The following is a 24528-nucleotide window of genomic DNA, read 5'->3' on the forward strand; positions in this document are numbered from 1 at the left end:
CAACCTAACCTTGATCCCGCACGCCTCCTCTCATGTATTCGTACCTGACTTGGCCGCAACCGGCGTCATGGAAGTGCAACCACATGCAGAATCCGAAGCACACCATCCATCCAACCTCGCGCGCGAGCACAACAAACGTGCAGCACCGCGAACTCTGGCTCCACGACCGCTTGCCAGCAGTGCATAACGACCCGCGGGCTACTCCAACGATGGAACCACTGAACCACAGCATATCCCGACCACAAGTGTTTCGGCCCAGCCTTGGAAGCTTCTGCTAGCGCCAGAGCCAACCGCCAGTTTGCATAACGCGCTCCGCGTCTCTGCATTAACCCGCTCCCTGTCGTGGCCCATCGACACTGCGCCATACGTCAGATCATCTCCTATTCCTTCGTCCCAACACCCTCGAACCCCCGGCGGCCTGAACTGATCCACGGATGCACGTCTTACACGCACAGCCTTTTCCCATCCCCACCAAGCAAATTTCGCTGCCTTGCTCCTTCGACAGCTAAGAGTCCTGAATTGACAGTGCAGCCTGGTTGTCCTGGCCGTGGGCGTGACCTTGACCGCGACCGTGAGCCCTGGCGTGTGGCCGGGTGTGCCAGCACTCGTAGGACGACGCTCTGTGCATCTCGCAGCTCCTGCGTTGGACCCCCTCTAAAGGGTACACAATCCCCTGCCACCCCTTGCCCACCACGTCACCCATCGCCCTTTCAGGGTCCAAGGCCGTGAGCTTCCCCATCTGTCCGTCTTGTCTTTCGGCTGCCCGTGAGCAAAACCGAAGCTTTGCAGTAGCTCGCAGAACGCGACGACAACATGTTCACCTTCCGTTGCGGTTTTGCGTTGTATCCGCAAGCCGCAAGCGGCAGCCACCATGAAATCGAATCGGAGGTCCAGACTTGGCAGCAGCTCGACGTTGCCGGACTTAAACGACGCTTCGAAAAGCACAGAGTTGGGCCGAAATTCCCATTTTGCGTTGGGGTGCATTATCCTACAGGTCCGGCCGAGGCCCAGAACTCTCTCCCCAGGATCGAACAAAGGGTTTGTGGCTAATGGCCGATGCTGCTAGCAACGACTTTTCCAGGAGTTGTGCAACACACTTACTCTCTGCACGGCATTTGCCGGAGTCTCACAGTATGCGCATGATATGGCAATGATTGGAACTGGTAAATGCATCTCCGCATGTTCGCCGGTGAGCTCGATCGAAGACATGGCAGAGTGGTAGCTACGCGTTCACGTCGTCGTCCCTGTGGTGGTAAACGCTACAGGAGCTGACTCCACTAAACTTCGAATGAGACCGAGTCCTTTGATGTTTCTCCGCGACAAAGCATGCGCAAGAACCCGGCGTTTTCTTTTCTTTTCGCTGTTATTAATCCCTAAGGGGTAACCGTCGTGATCCCATTCTCAAAGTCTGGGAGCAGCATACACACATTTCCCCTTAGGGTAGCTTAGCTTGCACCCCCAACAGCATCGGGAGACCTGTCACTAACATCTCTCATCCGTCCTACTCTTCCTCAGGCACGCCGTGATGAAGCCCGGGCGACATCTTTTGTTTCCGCCGGCGGTCGAGACGCCACCCAAGGCGAGTTGGGATAGTGAGGACCGAGATGGATTGCATTGGTTGATGGTTGGTTTTTGGTATTTGTCACGAGGGGGAGTCGCAGACTGCAGGGGAAGAGCAAGACAAAAGTAGACGAAACGCAGCAGCGGGATAAGTAGAGGTATGCAGGTCTATTTGCTAGTTTCATCGTTCTTTCCAGTAAGACCACCATGGTGATCAAGGTCCACTTGCACTTCTCATACTGCACAATCGTCTCGAGGTGCTCTCCCATGATCCTTCTTGATTCTACATGTCTCGGGTTCTTTCGCAGCACCCATGCAGCTTTGATGGGACAGCAGGCGAGCTTCAGCATAGGTTATCTGGTTGAAAACTAATGTGTCTGTCTGTGTTTACTACAGGGAACGTATTGCTCTCTCGATGTTGCGGTGGTGGACTGGAAAGTGCTATTGATCCCCCTCAAGAAAGTCGGTAGCTCGACTATGGACATGGCGATTCGGCTCTGCGAAGGGGCATTGGCCGCTAAACCCTCAATGTCTGCTAAGCCACTAATGGATGCTATTCTTGACGCTTGAATTCATTGGCCGGAGCTCGGTGATTTGGCTCTAACGATGCGTAGACTGTTCGCGGAACCTCACATACAATTGTTTCGACAACTCATCCGGCATCACTTAGATGCCATGCCGTAAGTAGCCGTCCTGGATAGTCATTTTGCAAGAATCGCCAACAAATTCATTGAAAGCATGTGTTCTCCTCTGTGGCCGGTCTTTGGTATCGGCGACATCGGGTTGTCAGGAGGCGTCACGCCTGCTCTGTACTTTGAAGCTCATGTATGCCTCTTTCGTCCATATGCAACGGACACCCGTCTGCAACATAACCTTTCTTCCATAACATCCGTGCTATGTTGCACTTTAGCCGGTTCTCTGTTGCAGGCGCATTCAGTTCAAGCTACTTTGACCAAAAGAATCAACCTGCAGCAAGAGCCCAGCACCAATCGAACACAGGGAGAGACGTAGTCAGCCGGCAGATCTCTGACTCGATGCTGGTTGTAGGATTCTGCCTGAAAGGACCATCGTGACCGCGCCAGCGACCGTTCTCCGAGCCACGGCACCTCCGAGGCACCACAGCCGATGGTCACCAAGGCTTCGATACCAGATTAGCAGTCTCCCAAGCATCGGTTGCGTTCAAAGTCTCGACGGAAGAATGTTCGATCGTCGCATGATCGAGCCTTTTGGAGGGGCCGAGAAAGAAACGACGCCTTGGCGGTTCCCAAAGCCTCGGATCCATCTCCGTCCCGCCGGCGAGTGCCGCCGCCAGTGACCCTCAAAGGCACTCCCCCCTCTGCCCGAGCTACTTTCTTTGAAAACGGATTGCACAACGTTAGATCAAAGAAGCGGCGTACGACCAAGGCTTCGACGACCAATCTCTTTGCCGTTGAGGCCTGGGCCCTGGACCCGGCCCTTTGGAGCTCTACTGCGGACGGGCCACACATGACCCCCCTTCGCAAGCTCACGTCGCAGCGATACTTACCTGAGCCAGTGGCTGAAAGAGGCTTTTCGATGGCTTCGGCCAACAGGCCGCCCCGGCGGAGGTTGGCATGCTGTCTCCGCAAGCGGTGGAATGGGACCGCGCAATCGCGGAGAGAGCTGCTAGCGCGGGCACTAGGCGCGGCCGTGGCCCGCCCGAGCGTCTGCCACTGCCAGATGTGCCTGCCAAACGGGATGCCACGGGGCCAGCAAGACGTCGTCCGAGCGCCGGGCCCAACCTACCGACGATGCCTGCCAAGCCTCCTCGTTCATCTCCTCCATCGTCGCATCGTGAGATGATGGAGGTGTGGTTTCGCGGGACCCCGATCGCTTTGCCCAACGAGATGACGTGCTGTTGCGGCTGCGAAAAAGCTTCCCCCGCGACACGCATGACCGGGTCTGGCGATCGCCTCACCGAAGATGTGCATATGGGAGCTGTTCACGCACGCGATCGGGGGGGGGGGGGGGGGGGGGGGGGAGTCACCTGTGAGTCTACTTCCCTCCCCGCCCCCTCAGCCCCACGCCACGGATTCTCTTGCAGCTCACCCGTTCATGCGGGCCGGGAGCGGCCGGCCAATAACGTCGCACTGCCCCACCCCCGGCCGGGTCACGAGCTGAGACCTCCCGCTCCGGAGCCGGGTCACGTCGTCTGCACACCTCGTCATCCCCGTGCAGCGGCAGGCTTCAGGTAAGGATGCAGATGCAGCGCCAACGAAATGACACACATCGGTTGTCCGGGGTTTGCAAGGTTCGAGGGAAGAGGCCGGAGACCTGCGGTTGCCATGTTAGCCCATTGGTGGCTTTGCCGAGCTGTGCGTTGCGCATCCTGCATCCTGCATCTCTGACGAGGCGCTTTTCTTTTTCAGCTCCCCCGGAGCTGACGCCAGAAAGGCAACCTCGCACCTCACCCAAGCATCTCGACCACGACCTGCGCCATCCCCATTTCCCTCGCCCGTTTGTGGAACCGCCTGCCGTCGGGCGTCCCGCAATGTCTCGGGTTTGTTTTCTTTTTTTCTCTTCTTGGCCCAAGTGGAAAGTATGTTTCCGAGGAGCCTCAGCATCTCGTCGTTTTCCCCCCTCCAACAACGAGGGGGCTGCATCCCGGCCGTCTCGTTGCTTTTTGTGGCTCCCCGGACAAGGCTTGCCAAGCACCCCCCGCCAATGCATCGTATTGAGGTGAGGCGGCCAATCCCCCTCTGGGACGCCGAGGGCCGGAACCTTGCACTGGTGCTTTGCGGTCTCTGCTTGACTCTTAGCCGCATGTCCCTTAAAGTAGCTATGCTGTTGCTCTGCTGTTGCTCTGCTCAACGTTATTACCTAAGATCAACAAGGACGGGGAAGAGGCTAAGGGATCTCCAGCTCCGCCCACGGCCCAAACGAGGACGCGATAAGTATGTCTGTCCATCCGAAATGGGGGTTCATCTCTGCGCTGCTCCACCAGGGGAAACGGTCAGCCCAGTGTACCCCTTGTGGGTTTCCACCTATGCAAGGAATAGCTCGGGGCGATTTCTGGACATGTGGCTCCCATCGAGTGCGGTTGTAGATGCCGCTGAAAACCAACCCGTATGGGTCTGCGCAAAACCCGAGGCGTCTGGAAATTGGCCGAGAGGTCCACGACGTCGCGAAAGACTCTGAAAAGGGGAGGAGCCACTGCTAGACTCGGCCATGAACCCTGTGACGCCTTTGCGGGTGGACTGAGGCCAGGACTCGGTGAACCCGCAGGAGGCGAGCCGGTGAAGAAACACAGGAAGCGTTACCGCAGTCTACTAAGGCTTCGCAGAGTTCTGCAAAGATGTTGGGGTGTCATGACTAAAGCTCTTGACTTTTCGTCGCCCGTCACGTCTCCTATTGGGATCAAGTCAGTCCTTGATAGAGCCCAAAATTTTCGCTCTGCACTGCAAACGAAACACTCACCACCGATTCTCGTCGTGAAACGTCTCGCAAGGGTACGTCAGGTTCCTGTAAACCCGACAAGGGGCCGCAAGCAGGATTGGCCAAACCGCTCCTGTCACAAGGACGTCACTTGTCTCCGAACTGAAAAAAGTAAAATGGGTTTCGGAAGACGACGAACCATGAAGCAAGGATATCATTAAAGTCAATTTCCCGTTGGTCTCACTTCCACTAATCCCGTCTTTATTCTAGAGCCCACAATGCCAGAATGCTTGGTTCGTTGATCAAACGAGCGAGATCGCGCCAGACATTACATGCGAATCAAAACACCGCGTCCCGAATATGAACTAGTCACACCCTCTCATGCTTGTTCCCGTTGAAGTATTGCGCCCCTTCCTGATATCATCCATGGTTGGCACCGGCCAGGCACCAGTTGTTCTTGGCATCTGCACAGGCAGGCAAGCAACGCTTACTGGCTAACAACGACGACTGAGAGAGAGGGATCTGTTAGTTTCGGCTTCAGGAGGGCTTGTGAGTGGAACTTACTGGAAGACTGGTCGACGATCTGGGTAATTTGACCAACCAGGCTCTGGTCGATGAACTGGCCGAGGTTGACGCCACCAATGTTCTGGATCAGGCCAAAGTTCAGGTTGCCGAGGTTCAGCTGTGCCAGGTTCACGTTGTTGTTGAAGATACCCTGCTGCTGGATGGCGAGAAGAGTGGACAGCTGCTGCAGCTGGAGCAGAGAGTTGAGGTCGAAGTTCTGAGAAGCGAAGAGTCCCTGGAAAGCGGCAAGGTTGAGGTTGTTGATCTGGCCAAGCTGACCGAGCTGGCCGAGGTTGAGGCTGTTGAGGGCCAGGAGGTAGTTCAGGTCCAGGTTATTGAAGCTCTGGAGGTTGTTGAGCTTGCTGAGGTCAACGTTGTTGCGGGTCTCGACGGCCGTGGGCGCAGCGGTGGCGAAGGCAGCAAAGGCCGCGACGATGATGCTGGAGAAACGCATTTCGATTGGTGGGTGTGGGTGGTGTTTGGTTGGTTGGGTTGGATTAAAAGTTATAGGGTGGCAAGAGAGCGCAGCTCTGTGTGATGAGTGAAAGAATGGTGGTTTTGGGTGTGGCGGGCTAAAAAAGGAGTGAAGCGAAACAATGAGCACAGCTGAGGACAGGTTAGCAAGGTTCTTTAAATGTTTCTTAGGGACGTTTGGAAGTTGCTGACCTCTGAGGAGAAAGAATGAAGATGAATGAATGAGATTAGACCGGATGATTGACTTGTGTGAGTGGATGAAGAAGGAAAAGAAACACATGAAGCTTGTTCTCAGGGAGTTCTTATATACAAGAGGAACAGAGGCCAAGATATCAAGGAGGGTGTATTTTGGCTCTTGCGCTAGGGAACGAAGTGTGCGGAGTTCGGGCCGTTGCCAAGGATGTTTAAGGTACGATGTGCGCCCGGAAGGGTCGTGAACGAAAGATCCGGGGCGTATCAGAGTTCGAATGTTGCTGGGACGGAAGCGCGTTGGATCAAACAGACGAGCAGGGATATGAGACTAGGTGTGGTGAGGGCTACGGATGGCGGGGGGACGGGGGGCGAGATACCTTCGGATGATGGGAGCAACGGGCATTACCTGTCTGTCGGTAGAGGCAGGAAAGCAGAAAAGCCAAGTATCGAATAGGTCATCATAGTCACCGTCTAATTTATGTGCGTGTAGGTGCGTATCGCCCATAGATTACTAAACTTCCCGACAAGGCGACTAAAAACTTGTTGTTGTTGTGACCAGGCAGAATAATACCTTGTCCGGAAAACTTGAGGTACGAGCCGGAGAGTTGTGGAAAGGGTGCCAGGTTCGAGGAAACAGACTACGGTCGGGACGGATATGACCCCATGCAGAATAAGCACGAAAGGCACAAAGCAACGATGGCACAAATAACCTTACTTGGCGGGTCCTGTGGCTACTTGGACGACGGGGTGATAGATGAATGCCCGAAGTAACTGCCGAGTCTGTTGGGCAACGCCAAGTCGGCAGATGGCTCTTCCAGTCCCCTTCTTGGGAGCATGAACACGAATGAACGTGAGATTGACTCAAGATCTACGATGAGAGGCAATGACAATTTGTTTCGTAAGGGCCGACGTTGAGCAGCAGCGGCGAGTGTCTAGTTTGGCCACGATAGTGCTGGAATATGCATGATGGATAGCTGAGCCGGATAAAGGTGGAAAAGCAGGGGACATGCCCGTCAACGGTGGCCAGTTAGGACGGCGCAGTCATGGCAGGATTGTCTTCCGAAGACTCTGCGGAGAGAAAGACAAGTTTGTCGCCGAACACCACAAGGCTGTTGTGGTAATCCGACGCGAGGTCCCTAGGGTCTCTGACGGGATGAAGTTGGGCTGATGTATCGGCTCCAGGTGCGTTCTACCACGGAGGCTGCCGAGCCGGCACCTCGGCGGTGCTATCGATCAGATGAAGTGTCATTGAGTGTCAAAGGGTTGGCAGACAGGCCTGGTCGTCATCCCAAAAGGAACAAGAGTGCTGTGATTGGATAAAGTCATTGGAACGGGATTGATCAAGCAATGGGGGGGGAGGACAGACGTCAGAGAGGCTCAACTAAGGTTTAGTGGCTTGCCAGATCCGTGTCATCCAGCCCCCACCCGTACTGTGTGTCTGATCACCACATGGTCCCTGCACCCGTCAACGAGTCATCATTGGTCACAAATTCTCCGCAAGTATCCTCTTTGAGCAATACACCGTCTTAGCGTCGAGGACAGGCGGTCCAGGCGCAGAAAATGCAACACCGCCGAACCCCCTCCTGCCACTAAGGAAAAGCTGTCAGTGTCAAGTGTGCCCGCTTGTTATGCAACCACCGATCCACCCCTCGTCGGAACCGAAGTCTCCCCTGTTCGGCATTCAAAGCCCGAACCCCTCAACGTGTCACAGGTTCCTGTCGATGAGGCATCTTCCCTCCATGGCATTAACGAACGGCGGCCCCCTGGATTGCAAACGTGGCCCTGGTCTAGTCTTGCACTCGTGTACTCGCCTAAGGTAGTCCGGATGCCTGGCGGTTCCGGGGAGAGGAGAGTAGGATTGGCGTTTGACGTGCGCGGCTTCGGTAGCAGACTTGTCGTTAGCTTCCGAGCAGACACCAGGCTCTGACATGATGCGATAGTATTCAGATGGCAGCTGTCAGGAAAAAACGACACCCCCCTTCTCTTATCCGGATGAGCTGGCTGCAGCCGAGCATCGGCGTCGGATGGCAAGCGCTTATGGTTGCGTCAGGGTTGGACGTTTGGCATCACACGACACAGAGGCTTTCGTAACGACACGGTGTGTTAATGATACACCAGTTTTCTTCTCTCAAAAGTTTTCAAATTTGTTAGGCGGTAAATGATGAAAAGGGGAAACAAAACAAGCAAACCAAAAGAACTCCATCCACCACCCGCCAAAAAAAAAAAAAAAGCGCAAGTTGAACCCAATCTTGCCAAGCCAGAAGTGCTGGTGAAGTAGGGTCGATAAGCTTATGTTAAACTACCATCAAGGGCTTGGCGTTCGGACCAGGATTCCCCGGCTAGACGCACGAACCAGTCGTCTGATCAGCAAAGTTTCGAGACGACTTGGCACGTTGAGGTAGCAGCACTCCAAATCCAGGCAGGTGACAATGTTGTCTTTTCATAAAATACGTGTAGCACATGTCAACCCTAGTCCCAAGCCTCAAGCGGACAGCCTTTTAATAATGCACCGTTAACCCAGAAACCGAATCATGTAAGCCCCTTGGCCCCGGCTGTTCTGCAGCGAGGGTGTCAAAGCAAGCCTTCAACGCCATCATCTCAAACCCTGGGCGAGTGTCCACTAGGGACCCCTCAAGCCAAACCGGGCACGAGGCGCTGATTCCCTCGTACTCGCACGCAATGGGCACCCTTGGTACCAGAGCAATGCCCCTCGGCCCTGACCTTGACCATCTCCCGAATCGTTAATCGTCAACTCCGCCACCTCTCAGTCTGAGAGGTGTGAGTTTAAGATCTCAATCACTGAACACTGACTATAGGAAAATTGGTTAGCACCGTGAAACAATGTCGTATCTGGGTGGTGTAGTGGTTAATTTACCAACATTGACGCCGCCAATGCCGCCGACGCCGCCGAGCACGAGGCCCTGCTGCATGAGTCCGACAAGCTGGACAGAGTTGACCAATCCGAGCGCCTGGAGCTGAGCAAGTTGCTGGAGCTGAGCAAGCATGACAAGCTGCTGCTGTGCCTGGAGTTGAGCAAGACCCTGGACGTTGACAACGTTCTGGAGACCCATCACGGCGAGGAGGAGCTGGATGTTCTGGAGCAGAGCGGCATCGTTGTTGTTGTTGTTGTTCTTGTTGTTCTTGTTGTTGTTGTTGCCCTTGTTCTTGTCCTGCTGCTTCTTCTGGTAATCCTGCATGGCCTTCTCGGCCTGCTTGGCAGCATCCTCCTGGGCCTTCTTTGCTGCGTCCTCCTGTGCCTTCTTTGCTGCGTCCTCCTGTGCCTTCTTTGCTGCGTCCTCCTCAGCCTTCTTGGCAGCATCCTCCTGTGCCTTCTTTGCCGCGTCATCCGCGGCCTGCTTAGCAGCATCCTCCTGCTGCTTCGCGGCGTCGTCCTGATCGGCAGCGGCACCCTCGCCAGCCTTGGCAGCCTCCTCTTCGGCCTTCTTCTTCTCCGCCTCGGCAGCGGCGTCACCACTCGCAGCGGGAGCTGCAGCAGCCGGAGCCTCGGCCGGGGTAGTGGCAGCAGCGGCAGGCGCAGGTGCAGAGGGAGGGGTGTTAGCGGCAGCGGCAGGCAGGGCCTGGGCAATGGCCTGGCGGGTGTCCAGCTGCTTGGGGATGCTCAGACCCGACACCAGGCCGGTAGCAAGGAGAAAGATCATGGAGGACTTCATTTTGAAATGACTGTTGCGAAGTGAAATTGAAGAAACTAGACGATGGTCAGCTCTTGCTGGCGAGCAGCTTGAATCGGGCGACTTACTGGGTATCAGGGAATGACAAAGAAGCTGGGGAATGAATGGAAACAGAGCACAGCTCTTGAGTGATAGAATAAAAGTTGAAGTAGAGACGCTGTCCTGAAGGGAAGGGATAAAGAGCAAAACGTTTTTTGGTCCGGGACAACGACGTCTATTTAACTTCCCAACTTCCCGAACGGCCATTAAGCATAAGTCATAATGTGGACCGAGCTTGGCACTGGGCCATCGTTCCCAGGTCAGAGTCTTGCTCATCAGATGGCATCTTTCCGGCTTCATGAGACAGGCGCCACCCGGGATTGTCAGTTGTCTGACATGCCAATAGGGTGTGGCGTCTGCCTTCCCAGGTACGAAGCAGCATCATGACCCCACAACTTAAAGACCGGCAACCGATGGGTGTGCCAAAGCCGGTCTCAGCCAGCCCCCGTTAGAAAACAGATGGCACCCGTCACCTCAACTCTGGGCTGTGATGCTGCAAGCCGAGAGCCCCAGTTGGCCGTCGTGATTCGTCCTTCGGCTGTTTCGACTGATCTGGGCCGTTCTTGGCAGCTGGAAGATCAGACCGCAAGCCGCTCGCGTGGTACATCTCTACCCCTCGGCGAGGAAGACCAGCTAACCTTGTTTTGCTGGGAGGGCTGTGAGGCTTGTCGTCAAGCCTTCTTGAAAAGGACGACTAAAAAATGGCCAGCCTCTTCCACGCCAAGGTGTGCATCAGGGGCTCCCTGCCTCAAGAATTGTTAACAGCTGTTAATGCTCCGGTGCGGAGACAATAGCGTGGCCTAACCGTGTTGATCTCCTCCTGCGTCTCGCCGACGTTTCATCCCCACGATCGTCCGGACACAATCCAGCCGTGGGAAAATATCGAGCCTCATGCCCTGGTGATACAGTCATAGCACTGTTTTTTGAGGCGACATCTTCTTATGAATGTCCCGGAAGATCATGTGCCGATAAGGTCACGGTAGTTGGAAAATGACGATGGGTGGCCAGGGGCTACGAGGGAAACAGAGCAAGAGATGCGCAGCGATCATGAGAGATCATTTATAAACGTTGACAAATAGAAGAAACCTAAGAACAAAGCGCTTTGAATCTGTCGTTTCCTAAGTCGCAACCTACGAGCCGGCCACGATTCTCTCATTCCAGCCACTAGCCTAACCGCCTGCAGCTGCGTTGCCCATAGCCCCATAAGGATGAAGCTGATGCGACTCCGTAAGGTGGACAAACTGCACCTGCGTTTCAGGCACACTTTGTCCAAATAACCTTGATTCAAAGACGAGTGCTTATTTGAACTTTGCAAGCCCCAACCAACAGCTCCTGAGTGTTGTCAGCAACGGTAAGGCATCAAATGCGTGAATCCACTCCCCACACACACTCCACTCGGGTCTTGGACCTCTTTAGAACAAATGTGAAGCAAATTTGGGGAGGTGGATGGTGACACCATGTACAGATGTCACACGAGGGCCCGTTAACAGCATTACATAGCAGATGTTGATGGCGAAATTACCTGAAAACCACTTGTTTCGACTTGGCCCGACGCATGTGAATGGATGGCTTGGCTTGACTGGGCGCAACCATCTGTAACTTTGGCTGCGCGTTTGCAAACCTCGAATGGCTGAACACCCTCTCTTTCAAAAAGCCGTATCCCTGTGGCTAAGATCCGGACTTGTACCTGTCCAGGGCCACTGCCTGTGGCGAGATCTGAGAAGCGAGGAATGGGTTGTAAGGTCGCAAGATATCAGACTGACGCTTGTCAGTCCATCTCGCAAGCCGTTTCCCAATCAATGCTATGCCGCCACCATCCCGAAAGCCGTCCATGCAGATTGGCTGGCCCCATCCCTCTGCTTCTAAGCTAGCTGAGCGGCGTTTTGCCAGCGTAGTACCTGCAAGCTCCTATTCGTAACATTCGTCCCATACCATCACGAAGCAAAGGGGGTCGAGCGTTGCGTCATGGAACGTGAGTGGTATCTTGAGTTGTACATATGTGCCATCGTCACCTCTCTGCCTTCGTCGGCTCTGCTTCCTTACTCGGCCCGTGGAATCCCAACCACTCTCCCAAAATGCCGCCAGGTTTCGGCACTGGACATTCCCGCTTCAATCGCTCTTCCCGTGCTCGTATCGTCTCCTCGTCGCTAACCTGGTCGAAGCTGACAATGCCATCCTTGATCTCGGGGGCTGCCTCGCGGCGCTTTCGCCTCCTCCGGCGGCCGTCCTCGCCTACCACAATTTCTCCGTCTGCATAAGTGACTCGGGGTGCTGGACACGGCAGCAGATGCGGCATGCCGACGACGAAGAAGCTCGCGACGACTGTGGTTGCGAAAAGAGACGAGGTCATACGCGACCGCGGATGGAGGGGATGTGGTGGCATGATCGCGCGTTTTTGTTCGGAAAAGGAGGTCGGGAACTTCTGCGCGCAATTGAGCGTTAGATGCTTCGAGTAAAATCGCAATGAGCCAATTGAGCGATGTGACCCACCTATGACAGCAACATGCTCGCGTGGTGGGGTGAAGAGGTCCGACGTCAATCCCTTGATGAAGCCTAGAATCCGCCACGAGGGTTGAGAACCGTCGATTTTCTCGCAAACCTGCAGTGAAGCTTGCCTACCTAGCCAGATTGCTATGCAGGCCATCTGATTGGATTCCGGTATCCCGGGGTGGGTCCAGCGTGAGCGACGTGACATGCCAACGGCAACATGCCTGAGGAACTAGACTTCGGCCACCGCAATAACCGAACTCCCGAGCTGTGAAAACCCAGCGGGGATTTGAGCCACCTTTAATGCACAGACCATCCACCTTATCCACTCTGCAGATCCCGGCGCGATTCGAAGTTGGGGGTTCGCAGGCGACTGGCGGCGACTGCTTAATGACAATTATGCACGTCTTTTACCTTTACTGACGCCATCCCATCCCTAAAGCCTTGATCACGCAGCGAACCATATCGCCAAAACTAACAAGCAGCAGTCTCTCGCGCTGCCCCAGAGCCTTACCTTTATACGCGAAACGCTATGAAGTAAGAGGAATCTTATTCACATCAACTCGAAAGCGCGATTCGTCGGCCTCGGGCGCCTCGACGCAAACCAGGGAGCTCCTCAGTTATCGCCATGAGCGACCTTGACAAGTAAGTTTCCATGGTCGCTTCACCTAGCTATCTACCCGCGAGATCCTCACACACGACTCAGAGCCATCGCGCAACTGCGCGCCTGCCGACCGATACCCGAAGCCCAAGTCCGAGAGCTATGCCACAAGGCGCGCGAGCTGCTCATCGAAGAGGGCAACGTCGTCACGGTCACAGCTCCCGTAACGGTACGGGGGAATCACGATGCGCGAGGATACCGAGCGAATACTGATATGGTTCTCAGATATGCGGTGATATTCATGGCCAGTTTCACGATCTCATGGAGCTCTTCCGCGTCGGCGGTGACGTCCCCGACACCAACTACCTCTTCATGGGTATGCCGCCATAGTTCTTGGTCACATCTGCGAGTATATACGCTGACCGCTTCTACCATCGTACAGGCGACTTTGTCGATCGTGGCTTCTACTCGCTCGAGTCCTTCCTCCTCCTTCTCTGCCTTAAAGTCCGCTACCCTGACCGCATGACCCTTATTCGAGGCAACCACGAGTCACGGCAAATCACTACCGTTTACGGCTTCTACGACGAATGCCTGCGGAAATACGGTTCGGCCAACGTCTGGCGCTACTGCTGTGACGTTTTCGACTACCTTGCTCTCGGCGCCATCGTTCTTGGAGCATCACACACGTTCAACTCCACGCCAGGACAAGAGGCCATTGACGAAGATGTGGAGATCGAGGTCTGCGACCAGGCCGGCTTGACAATGAGCCGCTTCCCCAGGCAGAGACGGCCGCAACGGCAACCGACACCCAGCAGTCCAAACGGCGCGTCCTCGGGCGGCGACAAGACAGGCCCGCCAGGCAGCGGCGCTTCGGGAAGCTCGTCAGGCTCCGTTGGCAACCCCGCCGGTGCCATCCTCTGCGTTCACGGTGGTCTCTCCCCCCTGATAGACAGTGTCGATAAAATTCGGCTCCTGGACAGGAAGCAAGAGGTGCCGCACGAAGGAGCCATGTGCGACCTGCTATGGTCCGACCCAGACGACATCGATGGCTGGGGGCTGTCGCCGCGTGGTGCAGGATTTTTGTTCGGCGCGGATATTGTCCGCGATTTTAACCACAAGAACGACCTGTCACTTATCGCTCGCGCTCATCAGCTTGTCATGGAAGGCTTCAAGGAGATGTTCGACGCTAGTATCGTCACGGTTTGGTCAGCGCCCAACTACTGCTATCGCTGTGGCAACGTTGCGGCGATCCTTGAACTGGCGGAGGACGATTCCGGCACTGGTGTGTTCGCGCGCAGTAACGGTGACAGGGGACGCAGTGATGGCGGCATTAGAGGCACCGATGACTACGTTCTTCTGCCCGGACCGGCGCGGAGGTATCGCGTATTCCAGGCGGCGCCTCAGGATTCTAGGGGAATGCCGGCGAAGAAGCCGGTGGCCGACTACTTCCTGTAGTTCTCAGAGGAGTATCCCCGGTATGATGACGAAGTTTAGTATTGTCTGAAACGGCACAGATTCTTGAAAATAGCGGGAAACGAGACAAAGGAACGGTCAACGGTACTAGGGCGCATTGTGTGTCTTTCTTTCCCCAACTTCTTGTACGTGTGCGCAAAGGTTTGATGGATAAGCACCGGAGTTTCAAGGACACTGCACAATGGACAAGGCATTTTCTCATGATTGCTCAACTGCTCGGTAAACATGATGTCTTGCGAGTACCGGGCTCTAAAGCTAGACGCCAAGTTCCCTCTGCTTTGAACGACCCAAACTCCATCCCATCCCTGGACTCCAAGCCTATTCGACTGAATCAAACCGAATAATACGTCTGACTGCCGACCGTTACTCTTTCCGGCTTCTCTCGCACCCGGTCGGCAAAGCTTAGCTCCCAGTAGACGCGGTTCCTCGCCTTGGTGATCCAGCTGAGAAAGCAATCCCCGTGGCCAACGCCGCCAACAAAGATCTTTTCTTCAAATGCCACCTGCAGCGTCAGGCTCTTCTCTTGCCGTTCCAGCGCCTTCGAATCCCGATCCATCCTCTTGCAGCACTCCTCCAAGTCGTCTTGCATCTTCTGGGTATCCCACTCCTCTATGATAGCCGTATCTGTGAGCTTCTTCAGGGTCTCCCCGTGCTGCCGTAGATTGCCTTGGAGCAATTTGATCCTTTGCTGCGTCGTCCGCCGCTTCTCAAAGGGCTTGATGGACATGTGTGCCAGCGCCGTCTTCAGCTTCTTGAGCTTGTTCCTCTGCCTGTGGCGCAACAGGAAGCCCGGGGCAGTGATCGACCCCGGTGCGTCCCCCATGAGGGTGATGAGGAACGCGAACCAGTCGCGGTAGCGCCGGGCCGTTTCGTCATCGTTTCCGTTGCCGAATGTGGTGCGCAAGTTTTCTATGACAAGGACTGGCGGCGGAATCTCCGAGAGACGTTCTTGGTCCAAGGGTGTCGACGCACCGATATTGTGGTTATTGTTGGTCGTGCTATCCTTTATCGAGCCCTGGTTTCCTTGGTCATCGTCTCCAAAGCCATTGTTTCTCGAGTTGCTGTTCCCAGATTTGTCGTTCCTAGAGCCGTGGGATTTCATCCTTTTAAAGGGGTTAAGATTGCTAAAGAGTTTACTCAACCCTGCTTTTCCATCATCGCTTCCGCCTCGGAGACCGCCTCCCTTGGGTCTCTTGCCGGGAGGCAGAGCCAAATCATCCTCGCCGCGCCTCTTCTGGCCTCGAGGTCCTGCGTTGTCTCCCTCGTCGTCCGGATCCTGCCCAAGATCCTTAAGCCACTGGTGCACCCTAGCCTCTTCTGCCGCTTCCTCCTGTTCGTCGAGCTGTCTGCGTATGTGCACCGCGCCACTCATGTCCCCCGGCAGCCGGGGGAACGTATCCCGTTCCATCCTGAAGGTGATGGGCTTCAGCGCGGGCCGCGAGTAGTCTGCATCCGCGGTGGGCCATGCTTTATGCGTGCGCCTCGGGGTTCCATCCACCATCGGAGGTAGACGCCTCTCCACCGCCCCTGCCGCAGGCTCTTTTGGTTCCGTTGCGGGCAGTCTGGTTATTCTCTGGAAAGAGGCTTGGGGAGGGCGAGTCTGGCGCCTAGGTTGCACTCTGGGTGGCAGTGGCCCCTGTATACTAGGTCCGGTCGATTGCGTTACCATATCGTCTGGAACGGATCGAGAAATGGAAGTTTCTGTTCTTCGTCGTAAACGAACCGGTGGCTTCGGTGGGGAGTTGGAAGACATCCGCTGTTGTTGTTGCTGTTGAACGAGGGGACAAACCTGGCCATTTAGCGGCGTCGGCACTGTACCGGATGCCTCCCGCTCAATATGCTCGAGCTGGCTGTGGATCAAACCCTTTTGGGATTCCAACATGCGCTGCATAGAATTGAACGTCTCGGCAGCGTCCTCTCTATCTGGCTCCAGGCTCAACAGTATGCCGCGGGCCTCGTCGAGCTCCTGCAGCAGACGTTGAAGGCATTCAGTCGCCTTGACATACAGGCCCTTTCGTACCTCGTATCTCGTGTTGGCTCGTTCGTACTCGACTCGACGGGATGTCGCAAAGATGGACAACAGGCCCAACTCTGCTTGGGTATATTCTTGTAACATTCGAGGCCTGTGAAGATTGGGGGTTCCGTTAGATAGGGCTATTGTTAGAAAACCAGAAATGACGTGAATGTTGCAACGGGATGCCAAAAGGCGTAGGATATGGGTCGATGGCAGTTGTGGACATTTGCTACTTTAACGTTTTCCTCACGTTTAGATCTTTACGTCTGCCCAAAAAACCCTCTGTCAAAGAGCATTGATCCCTTGGCATCAGTGGTATAAGGCCTTGGCTACCAGTGGTATGCAGCATCACAATGCCCTTTCCAAATGCTGCATCCAACACAAAGAACATTATACAAACCAGAATACATGGTCTGTTTTTGAAATGAACTCGAGACGTTTTCAGTACCCGAGTCTGGCGAAATATTCAGGGGAAGACACTGTCTTTGTTGTTTGACCCATTCTTCTGATTTTCTTCGGGTTGAGCACAGCAAAACCCAGCCGCCCTTTGCCGTCCTTGTCCTCTTGAATTTTTTGTCCAGGATTGTCTTTTCAAGCTCAATCAGCAGTAAATCGAGGCGCGAATCGATCCTTCGCGCCTCAAAACACAAGGCCGAATCGCCTGGTTGTGTCGCTGCTATTTCAAGGGTTCGATTGGGCTTCGTCTTCGGCGCTGGTAAGAATCTGTACATTTTTGCTTTTCTTGTCGTAATTTGGCTCGACTAGCGGCTCGACGCAGCAGGTCTGTGGTGGCTCATGGCTTTTCTCAAGGCAAGCAATATCATCCTCGTCTGCCTTCAGCCGTGACGGCGTTCGAAATGCGCTCTGTTGAAATGTGCCGTTGACACCCAAGTGTAACCATCGGAGGTGCCCGTCTGCTGTGATGCTCGTTCCTCAGCACTCGAGTCCGTATCAGCTACCGAGGCTGATCCGGAGTTATTGCTGACACTGCTTCCAAGATGACTCGCAGCGAATGCTGGCGGCTGCTGGGGCGGTGGATGATACACAATGTAAGGAGTAGCGGGTGGCCCGCAGCAGGTGGGAAGTGAATGACCCGCTCCTGGACTTCCCGCTGGAAAAGTTGGTCGATAGTCTAATGTCTGATTTGGAACGTACCCTGACGGGTTCAATGGAAGGCCATGGCTTGCCTGGTTATGGCTGGCTTCCGTCCATTCGATATTCTCTCGGCTGAGTTGATGGCCGCCGTATTCGTGGTTTCGGACGTTCCCAGGCTGTGGATAGGTTTGTGGAGGGTTCAGGTTTGTCGGCGATACGGACACCAATACATACGGCTGCTGAGCGTCTTCTGTCGAAGGGCCATAGTCTTCAATCGATGAATCAGACGACGGGACATACACCAGCGTTCGATCGGTGCTTGTCGGACGACTTGCTGGCACGAACGGCTTGTGATTCTCAAGGCAGGGTGGCCGCCGGGGAACGAGTAGACTTTCTAAAGTAGCTGTTGCCTGTCCGGATGCTGCACTGCTGCTTTCGTGTAGGGAAAGTGATACATTGCGACTGGACGGGTCCAGTTTGCCGGTCTGAATGTACTGTTCGATTTGGTTGTCAACTAGGCCTAGCGTATGGAGAAGCTGTCGGAGTTTGTGGTTCTCGTTGGCAACGTGACGCGCAGCTTGTTGAACCTCAGCAGATGCTTCTACGCCTTGAAATTGACATTGTCGAAGTTTTTGCTCGATCTCAAGGACGTACTCCTTCTTCCGAGCCCTCGATCGGCGCTGGTTGTCCCGGATGCGGCTCCTCTCCTTGTCCTACGGTTAAGATATTGGTAAGTCGTTCCTCAGCAAAAGTAGGATGCTGACCGTGCCCAAATCTATTGGGACCAAAATAGACTGACCGCTTCCATTGGCTTCTAACTGCTTCGTTGCGCCGGTATAAAAGATAGAGATCGCGTCTTTAGAAGAATGGGTGGTATTTGTGATGGAATAATGACAACTGGGAAATTCCCTCCCGAGGCATACAGTAACAGCCAGATGCGTCAGGACGTTGGGTATAGACCACGTTCAAGACTAGGCGGGGATCAAAAGCCTTAGCTGACGCTTGTTTAATTGGAGTGACGAGGATGTGTGAATAGGCCCATCGATAGGAGTGCCGCTGAGACCAAAAATCTCCAGGCCAGGCATGGTACTGCGAATAAAAGAAAGCGCAAAGGGCTAGCTAACCATAAGCCGGAAGAAACAGTTTGCATTGCGAGTGGAGGATGACCTACCGTGGCCGAGGCCAGCCTGTTAGAGGGTAGCAAGGATGACGAGCTCTGTCTGGTAGGGGTATCTTTCAGGAAGCAGCTGGAACACACCCAGTGTATGCAACTAGGCAGATTGAGGCAAGTTGGGGCAGTCGACCAAATGGGCGGCCCAATCTGCTGATGCCGTAGACTCCTGGTCGTTCTTCCACCCCAACTATCAGTACCATGTCTGCTTGAGGGAGATTGATATAGACAAGAAGCCGGTGTGGGTAATCAGACATAAACGTACTCGATAAACACTTGTTTGGTTCCAAGAGAACGATTTGGTGTCGTTAAAGGCTTTCAAAGGGATGGGGGCCACTGAACTAAGCGAGCCCAATACCACAGCTACTTGTGGATGGAGAACGACGCGTCTCTTGGGGATCCCGGCAGAGGATTTTTGGTTGGGAATTGGGTGTGGTCTGATAAAAGACTATTCGAGTGGTAGGACCCCGTCTCCGTGATATAACGGTTAGGTAAGTCTTGTCAGTCATACCGTCTCTAAGACGATGCGAGGCGATCTTGAGAAGACTTTGATCGCGACCCATGCAAGCCGTGGTCATCGGGTATCGTCACTGTCTTCGACTGGTTGTCTGAGGACAGTTTAGGAATTGCCACTCAAAGCGTGGGGTTGGATCCTTGGAGAATAACAGTACCAGTGCAACGGTACCAGTTGGATTCGACACCGGCTCCCGTGACCCAATGTATTAGAAGCGCTGCAGCAACACTGGGTGCTAGCTACTATTCTTGCTTTTCTTGGACTAGTCAAAGTATCCGCAAGTGATAAAAGAATGCGACAAAGCGTGAAGGAAGGAGTGGAATATATGAGTACTGACGGGATCAACCGGTGTGATGCTCGGCAACCCGGTAGAAGGATGATCGAGAGTGGTAAGCGGATGTGACATTGGTAGCACGCCGCAAATACTTCCCGGAGATCCTAAACCCCTGAACCTTGGGACAACACAACCCGCTCCTGTTGGCCTTGACAGCATGGCCGAAAGGTTGCGCTCCTATGTCGCAAGATATCTGGCACCATACGGGATCGCGGGGGCTCGGATAATTCGAATATACCCTCGGTAGAACCAGCCTCGAAACACCGTTCGTCCGGAGGCTGTGTGGGAGGGGTTGAAATCTCTTCGACTAGTAGTGATACCACACGGGAAGGCCGTTTGCTGAACTTTGGTCTTCCGACATTGTGCATTCAGCGACAGGCGGGCCGATTCTACTAGCTTGGAATGGTTGTGGGTATGGTCTGGACATTAGGATAGCGGCTACAGTGATTGGTAAGAAGACTGGTAGTAGAGCATTGGCGACGACATTGCAACGAAACAGCCAAACATCGGTAATCAAATTTACGGGTGGCCCCTGATCGACTGAAGGAATCGTACCCTGCCAGTTGCAGTCATGATGCAACCGCCACAGGCAACCATGACGACGAGAGTATTTGGATGTGGACTTCTGGTCGACCAACGAAGAAAGAGAACCATCATCCTCGCTTGGCCGTATTCTCCGGATGGGGATTGTTCGGGGTCGTCTTTCAAGGTGGTGGTAGACCAACGAAGAAAGGGGACCTGGTTATGTTCTCCGGATGGAGATTGTTCGGGGTGGTCTGTCAACATGATGGCTGACCCTTGTGACGGGACGAGCGGCTTCGGTGGGATTCAAGGTCTCTCAGACTGCACTTCAACTAGGTACGATTTGTGGACAAGTCATTGGATTCGTCGTCGGCAGGCAAAGTGACAGGCATACGGTGGGATGACTTCAACGTGGCGGGTAGAGCACTGCAAGTCAGAGGCGCGCACAGCTGTGACCAGTCAAAATGTGACTTGAGCAGATCAACTGGGATGCGATTTCCACTTTCTGGAACTCCACGAGCCCACGTCGCGGTCCAGTACAATCCGCAGGCTCCGCTAGCTCCCATTCCCGCGAGCAGCAGGTATTATGGAGAGTAGTACTATTACCGCCGTGTACGTACATCACTAGTGTCATTGAGTACGTACATCCCGGATACGCTAAGACGTATAATGGGTCTTGGATTGGGGTACCTCGCCCGGGGTCTTTGGCGCTAACAATGATCAAACGGGTGAGTAAAGTGTCCGAGGCTACTTCCGGGCCCGCTTTTTATTTCCACCTCACCCACAGTAGCTTCACCCGTCCTCCTCCCAACTGCTGCCATGTGTGATCAGTCACGCCTCGTTGCGGTGCAGCTTTCTTCTTCCGCCACCATTAAAGTAACACCATCCATCCAGGCATTCATTTCACCACAACACTCACTCTCATGTTCGTACAGAAGGGTTTTCCAACGCAAGAGACATCATCGATTCTTCATGTGGCGTATCTGTGGCTCGTGCTATTGACAGCCGATAATTCTTTCACGGTGGTCTGGCGTCGTCATCTCTGTTCACTTCCCCTCTGCGCTCCGCCGGAATTCGCTCCGAGACTGGCCATCTCAGTTCCCCACTCGTATCCCGCGTCGTACGGTACATGCATGTGAGACTTTGATCTAGCCTGTCGGTGCTTCGGCTGCATCTTGGCATGACTGACGACCTCGCGGATGTGGTCCGCTGGAAGCTCATGCATTAGCCTTGCTAACACGCCAATGCCTTCCGCTGCCCATATGCGATTGCTACTGCGATTTCCACCTCCGGAAGATGCTTCAAAAAGCTAGTGGGGATCGGCATCTTAAACTCGCGGTTTGTCGTTATCGGAAAACCTGTCTAGTTCGTAATTCGTGGGCATCCTCATAACAACTGACGGCTGGCTTCTTTCTCTTACCAGTAACATTGGATCAGAAATTCTCTTGAACTTATCTACGAGGCCTCCGTTGCCGGGCTTGCCGGGCTTGATAATTTGGTCGGATGCGACCTCTTCAAGATTGTGGGCACCGTGCAGAGGCATGCTATCCAATGGCAGAAGAAGCCTTGAGTGTAATCGTCTCGGCAGCAGCCTTTGCCTGTTGGTAATAGTTATGCGCCATCCGAGAACCGCTTCGCCGCATGTACCACACTCCAGAGTCTGTCCCTATCCACTTGGTCGGCAATCGGAGCTGCGCTGCTCCGCTAGCCCGCAGCCAACCAATTTCAGTCCCAGCAGTCTGCTCTGCCTTATACGCCACCCTTCTAGCATTCTTACCAACAGGTCGGCCACAAGTTGAAAATTACGGCACGACGCTCTTCAAGCATGACGTTCTCGAATCGGCATTCGCATGCAAGAGAATCTTAGCATCTACCTGAGATCCGGACGTTAAAAGTCGACTCCTTGCATGGCATCAAGGACACATCTCGGATATAATGCCTCCTTCTGAGATCATGGTGGCTATGAGAAATATCCTTTCACGGTGATGTGAACAAGGGGGACGTCATACCCCCAATGTACTTTAAACAAGTTCATGGCGATAAAAATGAGCAGCTATCGCGATTCCGGAGCCGTGTATTTAGATATCGAGCTCCTGCAACCTGTCTGTAGGCATGATCGCAGGTGCGCTATCCGACAGTATCCCCCACCTCTTCTGGTCATGGCCTTTGAAATACCATGTTCTGTGTTGTCAAATGTTGCAAACTGGGTCCTCCGGTCGATCGATGGGAAACGTTACTTTGGTATCAGGAAAGAAACATCTCTCCACGTCAGGGATTTTGGGTTGATAGCTTTAGCTAGCTGCTGGTAAAGGGGCGAAATGCACCTCTTAACCATAGATCATCCTGACGCTCGACCTAGAGCGCCCTATTCAGAAGTTATCGTCGCTGTGCCTTTGCAAGTCCTGGAACCGTGCCCTTTGAGCCATGAAGATGTTCGTATACCTGAAAGGAAAAGGGGAAACAAGTAGGAGCTGGAAGGCTGGTTTCTTGGCTGGCAATGATGGTGACCAACCCTTCTAAGCTGATAACCTGACGTTTTACTGGGGACATAAAACTTGCTAAAGATTAGAGTGACTGTCTCTTGGAACAATACCAAAGACTCAGGTGGCACCGGTGAGGCCTGTGTTGCGGGCGCTTTCGAAATGCATCTTCATTTCTTGACCACCTTAACCACATGCGTTACGTATTCTGATCATTGATGAGGAGGCCCGGCTCCTCCAGGCTGAAGCACTAAGAGGTCAGAAAAACTTTAGCATAACGTATTGGATTGTCAGACCATGACTGTCACATCGATTGGGGTAATTCGATGTTGGCGGGTCCCATCCGTCCTTATAAACCCATATTATGTTATCCCAGTATTTTTCTAAAGCTCTTACTCCCTTGCCATGAACTAGACCGAAAAGACCAAGGGCTTGGGTCATATTTCGAGGACGAGAAAGCGGGTGTGCTGCCAAGACCCAGCAAACACCGAGGAGACGGGTGCGAGACACCAATGGTGGCCAGCAAAAGATCTGGTGGCGCGTTCACATCTCCACTAGGATTTGGTGCCAAATGCCAGCCTTGGGAGGCCTTTCCGAAATCCTCTGTTAGTGGTCGGGAGCGCAAGCTCCCACCCGCGTGAAGGTGATTGATTACGTATTTCTTGGATACAGACAGAGCCGCCACCAATTGGAAGACAGTCTCGTTGAAGCAATTGCTTATTTTCAAGTATGGCCGTAACAAAAGCTGTGTTAACAGTCACAGCAAACCTTGCGTTACTTCTCCAGCCGCATATTGCCCAGCGACGGCCTCAAGGAGCATCAAATATGATGTCGTTCTAACCTGGCTGTTCGAAAGTTCAGCAGCAACGCTGTCCGTTCATGACGGCACCGGTACTCCTGAGAGACGCCGGACTTGACATCCACCTCAGTTTCAAATCCTAGTATATTATCACCTGGCTGCATACTAAGTCACTCAATGTCGCCCAAACCCAAGTGAGATCACCCCCCACCCCCCCCCCCCCCCCCCCCCCCCCCCCCCCCCCCCCCCCCCCCTTCCCCCGGCAATACAGGTATAGATTCGTCCGATCAAGCATGATACGCTGATTAATGCTAATGATGCCTGCTATTCCATACTCATATTCTCCTCCCCTGCTTCTTGAATCACTGGTCCATCGCGTACATGGATTCTACGAGGGCACTTGCATGGGTTGCTACAGGTCAGCCTGCTGCAAGGAGTGTATGTGGCTTCTCTGCCGACCTTTGTCGGTCAGAGGTGCCGGCCAAAGTGCTATCGCGACGTGCAATAACCGCTCACAGTATGAGAACTCTGATGCTACTGTCGTCAGTGAGCATCGAGATGCACAGCCTGGCTGTGGGATGGGGGTTGAGTAACATCCCCTCGCCCATGCGGGTCGTTGGGGCCAGGAGGTCGGGGCCTTGGGACTTGGGTTGTCCTACAGAGGCCTAGAACCTGCCGGCTGATCCTCCGTAGAGAATCAGGAAAGGCTCGCTAACATGCGGCTATGTCGGCTTCGTGTATGGCAACAATATTGCAGTCGAGGGGAGTATGGTCTGTGGGGGGTTGTCGGGGGAGGGGGCGTCGCTGGTGTCTAGTCGAGTGTCGCCCCCTTTTCAATTCTATCACAAATCGATAAAACTCTCGTGCGAACCGAAGCAAGAAGAACCGTTTCCGCTCATGGTCGAGTTGGTTCTTCGGTAACTGCCCCTATGAGATTCCCTTGACAGCTGAGCCTTGCTGATATGATGGGCTAGGACGAAAGATCGTGCGAAAGAGATAAGCAGAATTTTCCTTTATAGAGGCACCATTTCAAGAGTAGAAGTACTTAAAACCGAGCGTGTTTCTCAAATGTTCTAGTGGCGGATTGCGGCCTGGGTTCGGCTTGGATTTCCACACTGGCGATTCCA

At 54.1% G+C, this 24528-nt stretch overlaps 6 protein-coding genes across 6 annotated transcripts; 2 read left to right on the plus strand and 4 right to left on the minus strand.

Annotated features, from left to right (window-relative positions):
- Window positions 1-5373: 5373 nt before the first annotated feature.
- On the minus strand, window positions 5374-5971 carry ColSpa_05785 (uncharacterized protein; the record flags this gene model as incomplete). The annotated part of the gene is made up of 2 exons (XM_049271997.1): window positions 5374-5417; window positions 5518-5971. The coding sequence occupies 2 exons, from the start codon at window positions 5969-5971 to the stop codon at window positions 5374-5376; spliced, it is 498 nt and encodes a 165-aa protein (XP_049127954.1).
- A 3008-nt stretch (window positions 5972-8979) lies between these two features.
- ColSpa_05786 (uncharacterized protein) lies at window positions 8980-9854 on the minus strand (the record flags this gene model as incomplete). The annotated part of the gene is made up of 2 exons (XM_049271998.1): window positions 8980-8993; window positions 9059-9854. The coding sequence occupies 2 exons, from the start codon at window positions 9852-9854 to the stop codon at window positions 8980-8982; spliced, it is 810 nt and encodes a 269-aa protein (XP_049127955.1).
- Window positions 9855-11919: 2065 nt separating this feature from the next.
- ColSpa_05787 (uncharacterized protein) lies at window positions 11920-12207 on the minus strand (the record flags this gene model as incomplete). Its single annotated transcript, XM_049271999.1, has 1 exon — window positions 11920-12207. One exon carries the CDS (start codon window positions 12205-12207, stop codon window positions 11920-11922), a length of 288 nt encoding a protein of 95 aa, XP_049127956.1.
- Window positions 12208-13026: 819 nt separating this feature from the next.
- On the plus strand, window positions 13027-14454 carry ColSpa_05788 (putative SET domain-containing protein L678; the record flags this gene model as incomplete). The annotated part of the gene is made up of 4 exons (XM_049272000.1): window positions 13027-13043; window positions 13105-13228; window positions 13285-13375; window positions 13442-14454. The coding sequence occupies 4 exons, from the start codon at window positions 13027-13029 to the stop codon at window positions 14452-14454; spliced, it is 1245 nt and encodes a 414-aa protein (XP_049127957.1).
- Window positions 14455-14803: 349 nt separating this feature from the next.
- ColSpa_05789 (uncharacterized protein) lies at window positions 14804-15973 on the minus strand (the record flags this gene model as incomplete). Its single annotated transcript, XM_049272001.1, has 1 exon — window positions 14804-15973. The coding sequence occupies one exon, from the start codon at window positions 15971-15973 to the stop codon at window positions 14804-14806; it is 1170 nt and encodes a 389-aa protein (XP_049127958.1).
- Window positions 15974-16309: 336 nt separating this feature from the next.
- On the plus strand, window positions 16310-16585 carry ColSpa_05790 (uncharacterized protein; the record flags this gene model as incomplete). The annotated part of the gene is made up of 1 exon (XM_049272002.1): window positions 16310-16585. One exon carries the CDS (start codon window positions 16310-16312, stop codon window positions 16583-16585), a length of 276 nt encoding a protein of 91 aa, XP_049127959.1.
- Between the last annotated feature and the right edge of the window lie 7943 nt (window positions 16586-24528).

The sequence above is a fragment of the Colletotrichum spaethianum genome (genome assembly GCF_022836535.1).
Source record: "Colletotrichum spaethianum MAFF 239500 DNA, contig13, whole genome shotgun sequence".
NCBI classification, from domain to species: Eukaryota; Fungi; Ascomycota; class Sordariomycetes; order Glomerellales; family Glomerellaceae; genus Colletotrichum; species Colletotrichum spaethianum.